This window comes from Malania oleifera, chromosome 2, assembly GCF_029873635.1.
Source record: "Malania oleifera isolate guangnan ecotype guangnan chromosome 2, ASM2987363v1, whole genome shotgun sequence".
NCBI lineage: Eukaryota > Viridiplantae > Streptophyta > Magnoliopsida > Santalales > Ximeniaceae > Malania > Malania oleifera.
Window position 1 is genome coordinate 143234239 of NC_080418.1, and position 10787 is coordinate 143245025.

The 10787-nt window shown below is 38.8% G+C and overlaps 1 protein-coding gene across 1 annotated transcript; it reads right to left on the bottom strand.

Moving 5' to 3' along the window:
- Positions 1-259: 259 nt before the first annotated feature.
- On the bottom strand, positions 260-634 carry LOC131148433 (cyclin-dependent protein kinase inhibitor SMR9-like). The gene has a single exon (XM_058098133.1). It carries the CDS (start codon positions 632-634, stop codon positions 260-262), a length of 375 nt encoding a protein of 124 aa, XP_057954116.1.
- Positions 635-10787: the final 10153 nt, after the last annotated feature.

Consider the following 10787-nt stretch of genomic DNA (forward strand, 5'->3'; position numbering starts at 1 on the left):
AACTCAGTGATAATATGATCCCAGCAGCTAAATTTAATTAGCTGATTAGTGTGCCCTACACAACAAGGAAAACCCAAAAACAATAATCATCAACTAGCAGAGAGTAAAGTCACTCATAAACTCTGATGGATTCCCACACTAAACCCCCAATGATCAGATGGAGTAAATCATAAAATAAGCTAAAACAAGTCTCAAAGATCATCTCTGAATAACTAATGGATGATCCTCATGAGCTGTCTCTTTGAGCCCACAGTTAGGATCAGACCGAGATGTCCTGAAGGGCGAAGAAGAAGAAGAGCTCTAAATCCGGAGGGGCGAAGAAAGCGATGGGCGACCGCTGGAGCGAGCAGTTTGAAAGTACTCTTCGCTTCTTGGGGGCCGGCGGGCACGTTACAATCTCTGGTATTCTAAATCTCTGAGCTTTAGGCGTGGAGCAGCCACTGGTAGACGCATGGTCTTCAACACGGCCGAGGTAATCATCGCTGTCGATCTTCGATGAATTATCGGGGGAAGTCGTGGTAGAAAAGTTTGAAGAAGGCGAACAGATTTTGCTTTCTAGGCTGATCCTGTGACTTGTTCTTCTTGGCTGCTTTCTAGTGATTCTTCTTGCTCTTCTTCTGCCAGATGGAGCCATTGGTGGGAAATGAAGTTTAGGAGTAGTAGAACTGAACTGCAAATTAATTAGCCAAAGAGTTTTGGAACTAGGAAAGGGCTGGTTCTGCTAAAAACCTTTACTACTCAACTTGTCTAGAAGAACAGAAAAACCATAAATCATAACTTCTTGAAAACCTATACTACTAAATTAAAGTATATACTTTAAAGCAACTGTATTTGACCAAAAGTGACAACAAAAAGCCAAATGACCTCCTCTTCGTGTAGAAGCAAATTATCCTTTTCAAGATGTACTCGCTAGCTGTTTGAACTGTAAAACCCACATGAGATTTCTTATCGATTATGAAGAAAGAAATTAATCCCACATGATCAGATCATGAACTACAACTTAACCTAAATTATCCTACAAATTAATTAACCCAAGAGACCCTACTACTACATCTATATGCTGATGATCTAAGCTCACTGAATTAGAACTCTCCTAAAATTTAAACATAACTAGTTGAAGAAATGAACCAGCCCAGCAAGAATCCTAGAGCTCATGAAAACGCAAGGTGCACACTAAGAAACCTTGCTGGTAGGGAGAAAAAAACCCACTTTAAGTGGAAGGGTTAAAAAGCCAAGAAGAGAGAGAGAGAGAGAGAGAGAGCAGACTTTTTTGTGCTGCGTAGGGTTTATGTGGATTGGGGATAACTGGGGCAGACCCACTCACTGCCCAAAATCAATAAACAAAACCCTAGAGAGAGAGAGAGAGAGATTTGAAAAATGAATGGAGTGGTAGGCTTTACGTATTTTAAGAACGGCTCCGTGGAAACAGTTAAAATGGTTAAGATATAAGGAAGTTGTTAAAGTATACGGATGCATAAGGAAAAAGGGGTTGAGAAAAATGGATGCTGTACATGCACATTAGTCACAGAGAGAGAGAGAGAGAGAGAGGTTTGATTGTTTGGTTCACCAAACCTCGTGATATAATTTAGAAATACAAAAATGGAGAGCGGGATTCCAGGGTTTTTTATTTTATTTATTTACTTTTTTCCCTTAGATTTTAAAATTTTTAACATTTAGTATGACAGAATCTAGGCCATATATATTCACGTACCTGTGACAAATATCAGAGGATCCTGTGGAGGCTGTCCTTATCCAATTACTATACACGTGCCCAAGTTAAAACTCGTGTGCCCATGTTCTGGCCATTAGCCGCCTGCTGATTTTCTGGCCATTAGGAGAGAGAGAGAGAGAGAGAGAGAGAGAGAGACAATTGAGTGTAAAAAGACTTAAGTCATGATTATGAATGTGCAATATTATGACTCTTTTCATCTGTATTCATGCCCTTATTTGCTCTTACCAAGATTTTACTCTAGGATTACATTATTTAAATTTTAAGTATGTGTGAAGTTAATGATATAGATAAAAAAAATAAAGATAAAAATAAGAATAAGTCTTGTAAAATTACATATTAAGTGATTGTAATAATACAATCACAATTTTTTTTAATATGATGCAGGAATCCAACCACCACTGAGCCACATTGGACCCTTTGGTGCGATAGCAAATTCACGGGACGCTAACCAATCTCACAGCTAGCAATTCAAGTAAATCACGAGTCTAATATCAGAGGTAATGGATTCAAATCCTCGATCATGCGATAGATCAGATCCAAGCCTTACCAACTAAACAACCCCAAGGGGTTATAATCACAAAATATGTTGATTGTATATAACCCATGTAAACATATCACTGGGTGATCATCTACACAAAACTTTCATTTCTAATGATTCCTCACCCAAACTTGCCACACTTGGAGTCAGTTACAGAACCAACATTATTAAGGAAAACTCTCATTCTGGCTAAACATAATTTGGGGATTAAACTCTTCCATTATTTGCTCCCTTATTCTCTCCTATACTTTTACTTCCAACATCCCAAATCCTTATGTACTCGCCTAAAGAGAATGAAAAAGTGAGAAAGTGAGAGGAAGTGAGAAAAAAAAATAGAGAAAAAGAGGAAAATGTGAAAAATGTTGAGTGAAAGAAGGAGAATTTCTTCATATTAGAAGTTCTTCTCCTATCACCTTTCCAACTCAATTTCTATAATAAGGGCATCAATTTTTCATCCAAGAAAAAGAAATAGGAAAAGAGAGAGTAAGTGAGAGGAAAGTGAGACAGATTGAGTTCGACAATTTTTTTTTATTTTTATAATTGATATTCTCCTTCTCCTCTTTCCAATTTCATTTCTACACCAAGATCTCCAATTTTGCATCCAAGTAGAAAAGGAAAATATTTAGAGTTTGTTTGGATCAAGGATTTTAATTACGGAAAAGGAAGGAAAAGAAAATAAGAAGGAAACTCGTTTTCAACTATATATTCTCTCTATATCAAAAACTACTAAAAATAAAAGCTTTTTTTTTTTAATATGATTAAATTTAAAAAAAAATTCAAATGTAAAAATGTGTAGAATCATAATTTTATTCATTGATTTGATATAGTTTTTGTTTTCTTTTTTACTTTCCTTAATAACCAAATATGAAAAAGTGAATTCCTTCACAATTTCCTTTCCTTTGCCTAACATTTTCCAAGTTCCAAATAGGGCCTTAAGAAAAAGAGAAAGAAAATCAAAATAAAAAAAAAAACCTTCCAACTTACTTTTTGAAGGCATAGTTTTTGCATCCTCTTCTTAATTTTCTTTGTTGAATCTTCTCCTACCCTCTTTTCCTTAAAATATCATTTTTTATAAAAAAAATAAAAAAGTTTTTCTTATAAATTAAAAGTCATATTTTAATTATATTACTTATAATCTTGCACTGGTTTCATTTCTTTGGGTTTTGAAACCCATTATTTCATTTTAAAGGTGTAAATTAGCTTTTGAATGATTCTATTTGTAAATTTAGAGTCATTTTCATACGGGAAATTATCACCACTCAACTAGGTGTACATTGGGTGTCTATATATATATATATATTTCTTAGCCAATAAAATGCTTATTGTTGTAAGTTCATATTAACATAAATATGTAACTCAATGGCTGCCAACACCAGGCGACTACATTTTGGGAATTCATCAATAGAATTAAGATTCAAATATAGATCAGATAAAGCTTTCTTGATCATTTTAGCTAGTGGAAGAGAATTTGAAAGATTTATCCTCATTCATGTCAAAACTATACCATGCCTGCTTGCAAGCCTAGCTTGAAGCTGTAGCTAGAGATTGGGATAAAAAGAAGGAGATAGCAGAAAAGAAATGGAAGAACACATTTTACCAATGTTATTTCTTGAGGAAGTTTGGAATCCCATTGGTGAGGCTCAGCGAAGAAGTTGTTAAAAGATGTTTATTTTTGATTTGTTAGTTTAGTTAATTGTTTAGTTAAAGTTGTTATTTGATTCTTTAGTTATTAAGTTCAGTTATGGGTTATTGTATATATACCCTTATAATCTTCACTTTGAATACAATTTCAGAATATACATTTTATTTATATAACATGGTATCAGAGCATTTTCCACTCTCTCTCCTAGTTTCTAGAAAGCTTGAGAATTCTTCCTTTGTTCCCTGCGAAGAGTTCCTCTTGCGGTCTCGCCTCTCATAGCACTCTCCGCTTGCAAAAGGCGATTGACGAACTGTTTGTCGTCGTTGGGAACGAACACCACAAGACCTGTGTTGTCTTCAGCGACCGAGGCTTCGTCGGAAGATCACTCATCCTCCGGCTTCTTAAACTCGGCAATTGGATCGTACAAATCGCTGATTCCGCTCAGTCTCTTGAGCTTGATAAGTCCAAGCTCAACTTGCTTGTCTCCAAAGCTATCTCGGATCGTTGTGATTCGTATGTGCAATTCGATGTTCACCTCTCAGAGGACTGCTCACTGGGCTCCTTTGATTGTTTCGGTCTCACGATGCGCTTGCAAATCCTGGCCGCTTTTCTGTGAAATGAAGAAAAACTCGAATATACCTTCTGAATTTTGTTGTTCGTAGATCATAACGTTGTTGCAGAGTTTCGTTCTCTACGGACTCTTCAACTCTTTCCAGTTTGAAGTTCAGAATCGCCTGTTTTCATTGCCTCTAGAAAGATCCTCTCGCTGCCTCGCCTCTTAGCCCTTGACTCTCTAGGTCTTTCGGTGACCTCGCGCTTTCGACTACTTCTTCGGCTCTGGTGTCCTTATTTTGGCACCCGTGTTAGAATGCGATTGCATTATCGGAGCTCGGTACTTTTGTTTTTTTCTTTGATTTTTTTGTTGCAGAAATTGCCGGTTAGGAGCCTCGCACTTCAGAGTGACTTCGCAACTCTCCATATCTTATCTCTGGTTTGATCTGCTAGTCACTGTCATCGTCTCGGTCTTGTCTCTAGCTCACTCATATTTGGTCTGATCTGCTGGTCAGTCATTTCCTCGGTCATCACTCCTCCTCAAAGACTGTTGATCTCTTCATTTGAAGCAACTTCAGATCTTACCTCGAAGTGTTCAATAAATATAAGTTGATGTAGATTTCTGGATCTGCTTTGTCTTCTTAATGAAGAAGCAAACAAAAATCCTATTTATAGCCCCCTTAACCCGATCAAATTCGTCGATGAAGCGGCTCCTTTCGTCGACGAACCACAAAGGTCGTTCGTCGACGAACCTCTTCCTTCGTTGACGAACCCTAGCCTGATATTTTCCAGCTATTCTGGATCTCTTTGTCGACGAGACTCTAAATTTTGGTGATGAAACACCTTAAGTCCTTCGTTGATGAGAACATGGACCTCGTCGACGAAGACTGCTGTTCCTTTTTTATTTATTTTCCTTATTTTTCTGGGTTTGGGTCTCTACAATCTCCCTTCCTTATAAAATTTCATCCTCGAAATTTGCTAACTGTTTTCTATCTTATCATCTGAACTATTACCATTCCGATTCTAGGAAGAGTTGGCGGCCACCCACATAGCAGCCCCGTCCTAAGTTTATTACATACCATCACTTATGGCGGAGGAATACCGTGATTACACATAGTGTCTCGGGAATTTACAATACCATACATAATTCTCCCAGAGACCATCCATACATAAACTCATAGACAACTGACAAACTAAACATACTTACCTTACCTGATCTACATATAAAACTAACACGTACCTGTTCAACCGTACTGGTCTATCTAATACTAATCAACACTGAAAAGTTGTGGGTACTTCTGACGTATTTTTGTCTCTAGTTCCCTAGAAGCCTCCTCGACCACATGATTACGCCACAGTACCTTTACTAACGGTATCTCCTTAGTATGTAGCTTCTGTCTCTTCTGATCCAGATACTAGACTGGTACTTCTTCGTATGTCAAAACATCTCCAATCTCTAAGGATTCATAGCTAATCACATGCGTGAGATCTGATACATACTTACTCAACACTAATACATGAAAGACATTATGAACTCTAGACAATGTTGGGGGTAATGCCACTCGATAAGCGGTTGGACCAATCCTTTCCAGGATCTCAAACGACCTAATGTACAGAGGATTCAGCTTGCCTTTCTTTCTGAACCTCATCACTCCTTTCATCGGAGAAATCCTTAAGAATACCATATCTCTGATCTCGAACTCTAGCACTTGTCGGTGAGTATCTGCATAACTTTTATGCCAACTCTGTGCTGCCTTTATCCTCTCCTTGATAAGTTCAACCTTTGTAGAGGTCTACTGAACTAATTCTGATCCCAACACCCGCCATTCGCCTACCTCGTCCCAGTACAACGGAGATTGACACCGGCGACCATACAAGGCTTCATATGATGCCATCTTGATACTTTCCTAATAGCTGTTGTTATATGTGAACTCGACTAACGGTAGATACCTGATCCAACTACCACTGAAATCCAGTACACATGCTCGCAACATATCCTCCAAAATCTGAATGGTCCTCTCGGATTATCCGTTCATCTACGGGTGAAATGCGGTACTGAAGGTGAGTTGAGATCCTAAGGCATCCTGCAAACTCTTCCAGAAATGAGAGGTGAATCGCGAATCAGTCTGAAACTATAGAAACCGAGACGCCATGAAAGCGTACTATCTCCTACATATAAAGCTCTGTTAGCTTATCTATGGAATAATTGCCCTTTATCGAAACGAAGTGTGCAGTCTTCATCAGTCGATCTACTATAACCCAGATAGTGTTCTACCCATGCACCGTCTATGGCAAACCCGACACAAAATCCATCGAGATATGCTCTCACTTCCACTTTGGAATGTCAAGTGGCTACAGTGGTCCTGCTGGCCTCTGATGCTCGACCTTCACCTGCTAACACGTCAGGCATTGCTCTACGAAATGGGTGATCTCTCTTTTCATGTTAGACCACTAGAAAGATCCTTGTAGATCCATGTACATTTTTGTGCTTCCTGGATGTACCGTATATAAAAAGCGGTGTGCCTCCTCCAGGATGGTTCGTTTAATCTCATCATCATTTGGTATGCAGATCTAGGTGTGAAATCTCAACACCCCATCATCAGAGACATTAAAGTCTGCATTCAACCCATCCTGTATTCCACTCACAATCTCTGCTAGCTCTACATCTTTCATCTGAGCTGATCTAATCCTCTCCTGTAAGGTTGGTTGCACTACCAAGCCAATAATGAATGCCTGGTGACTTCCTCCTACTAACTCTACCCCCAACCTTTCTAGGTCCATCTTGATCTCACATTGAATCCCAACTGCTGAGACTGATGCAGGTATTGATTTCCGACTCAATACATCGGCTACCACATTAGCTTTCCCGGGACGGTAACTAATAGTACAGTTGTAGTATTTAATCAATTCAAGCCGCCTGCATTGCCTTATATTCAACTCCTTCTGGGTGAAGAATTATTTGAGACTCTTATGATTAGTAAAGATCTCGTACTTTTCATCGTATAAGTAATGCCGCCAAATATTTAGTGCAAATACCACTACTGCTAGCTTTAAGTTGTGTGTAGGGTAATTCTTCTCATACTCCTTGAGTTGGTGAGAAGCATATGCAATAACTTTCCACTGTTGCATCAAAACATACCCGAGCCCTTTCTGGGATGTGTCACTATAGATCATGTAATCACCATCCCCTGATGGAATGGTCAACACTAGGGTTGTGACTAGACGTTGCTTCAACTCCTGAAAGCTCTGTTCACACTCGCTAGTCTAGTCAAACGTACTGTTCTTTTTCGTAAGCTGTGTCAAAGGACCTGACAACCTAGAAAAACCCTCGATTAATCAGTGATAGTACCCTGCCAGAATCAAGAAGCTTCTAATCTCATGTATGTTCTTCAATCTTGCCAAGTTTACTTGTCACGACCTGCTTGTTTTTCACATTTTTTTTTTCAATAATAATATCATCATAAAATCAATATCATACACCTCACATTCCAGCTCAGCAGGTCACAATCCACCTGGACCTGTGGGTACAAGGGATATATCAGAATATATATATATATATAGCAGAAGCCTAAGCAGCAGAAAGCACATAATCATATACATCTCATCATAACATGCATTACAATATACCAGAGTACTACAATCACTATCTCTCTGTATATACATTCCAAAAATGGAATCTAAGGACAATTCCCACAAAAACCTAACTGTCCCTACCAAAAACTTACCCTTCCAAAAAGGGCTGATAATCCACACTATGTTAGCGGGGCTTTTCCCGCTCTCCTATCTGGGGCTCCTAAAAAGTTTATAAAATTTAGGGGTGAGACACCTCTCAGTAAGGGAAATAAACTAATACTAGTGTATGGCAACATGAGTATTTAGTGTTCTACATATACCATATACAACATATTCAATACTGTTTATCAAATCTGATAAAACATATATATATCAAAACATGGTAGAACATACTGCATTTCATAAGCATATCTCATCTCATATCATAATAATAATACATAAAACAATCCTGGTAGGTTAGTTGGCTGTTGTCATGTATTACCCCCACATGACTGGGTTGTGTGGTCCAAAGGCGGGACCTGACAATGGTTGGCCGACCACTGCCAAGTCAATAGTCTAGTCTGTAGGTCCGATGGGTCTACCCAAACTGGTCTGTACACCAAGGGCGATAACAGCACACTTCTTGAAAATAACCACATGGACCATCTAATCTCACACCACTCCATACGGCGGCATTAACACAGATATCATGATCACGAAGACCATGGACACATAGCAACGATACCGTGCAAGTGCTAGCCTAGACCAAGCCAACCAGGTTCTGATAACATATACATATACTAAAACCGTGATACATAGATATCTCATATCATTCATCTTCACATCAATCATATCATTTGCATATATACATTTATCATGAAAATCATCGGCCTGTATGCCGATATTACACATTTTATCAGAGCTCGGCCCGTACGCCGACAAATCACAGTCATATAGCACGGCCTGTACACCGAAAAAACATAGTACAACCCGTACGCTGGCAAATCACATCACATAGCACAACCCATACGCTGGCAACCATAGCACGGCCCATACGCTAGCAAATCACATCACATAGCACGACCTATACGCCGACAAACCATAACACAACCCATATGCTGGCAAATCATATAAAAATCTCGACCCCGTACGCCAGTTTTCCATCATAAAAATCCATATCATGCACATTCCCAAAAAACAGTATTTCCCAACATTTTACTCATGCTACAAAACAAATTTTCCACATATTCAACATACGATCATTTTCACAGTATTTTGCAAATATAAAACATATATATAAATATAAACTTATACATTTTCCATAAATCAAATGATAAATATATATAAGCATTTTCTCAAAAATAGAAACTAGCTTAGTTTATCCCCTTACCTGATTCCTGAACAGTCCCTAAGAAAATCTTCCCCGCACCCGCAGGGTTTCCGACTCAATACCCTGAAAATGAAATTTATCAGAACTAAAGTTCAGTATTTTCGTACGTATAACATTTTCTATAACTATCACTAAGTCAAATTAAGCTTAAAAGTCTTACCTCAACTCAGGGATGATTCCCAATGTTCCCAATCAACACCCCTGGAAACGGAAACTTCCAGTATTAAACTTTAATATTTTAACGCGTACAACACTTCTCTTAACTGTCACAAATCCAAAAATTGAGTATAAAACCTTACCTTGGTTTTGGGATGGTTTCCTCCCTGCTTTCACCGATTATCCGCTCCAGCAAATTCGAAGAGAACTCCACCAGGAGCATCGTGGCGACTTCAAATCGTCGATCTGGCGTAAAAATAGCCCAAAAACGAGGAGAGAGAGAGAGAGAGAGAAAGAGAGAGAGAGTGTTAGCTTCTTAAAGAAGCTTTAAACTTCTGGATTTCCATATTTATAGAACAATGAAATTCGTCGATGAGCCCGACCTTCGTCGAAGAAATTCATTCGATTCATTGCCCCCTCTCGGTATTTTCTCATCGATGAAATTCAATCTTCGTCGACGAATTTTCTTAAGCCTTCGTCGACGAATCCCCTGTATTCGTCGACAAAGCCCTGCTGATCCCCTTTTTTCCGTTATTCCTTCCAAAATTCAATGTCGTCGACGAACGCGAATGACTGCTTCCTTCTGTTTCCGGTTTCCATTTCCCTTCCTATTATCATTTTAAATTTGGGTCGTTACATTACTACTGTCTCTACTTTGCCCGGGCCTACTGATATTCCTTCCTTAGATACTACATGTCCTAGAAATGCAACATGTTGTTGCCAGAATTCACATTTCTTGAATTTAGCAAACAATCTCTTCTCTCTGAGTACCTGGAGTACTAGCGTCAAATGAGCTTCATGCTCTGCATGACTCCTCGAATAGATCAGGATGTCATCAATGAATACCACCACGAATTGATCTAAGTACGCGTGGAACACCCTATTCATCAGATCCATGAATGCTGCAGACGCATTTGTCGAACCAAACAACATAACTAAAAATTCATAATGGCTATACCGGGTTTGAAAAGCTGTTTTTGATACATCCTCTGACTCTTCACCTTCAACTGGTAATACTTAGATCACAGATTGATCTTAGAGAAAACCTGAGTACCCTTCAACTAGTCAAACAGGTCACCAATACGTGATAACGAGTATTTATTCTTTATTGTTACTTTGTTAATTTCTATGTAGTCGATGCACATCCTTATTGACCCATCTTTATTCTTCACGAACAACACCGGTGCTCCCCAGGGTGACACGCTCAGTCTGATGAAGCCACTAT

Coding starts and splice junctions, on each gene's coding strand:
- LOC131148433 (XM_058098133.1), bottom strand. CDS start 634: ATGGCTCCATCTGGCAGAAGAAGAGCAAGAAGAATCACTAGAAAGCAG.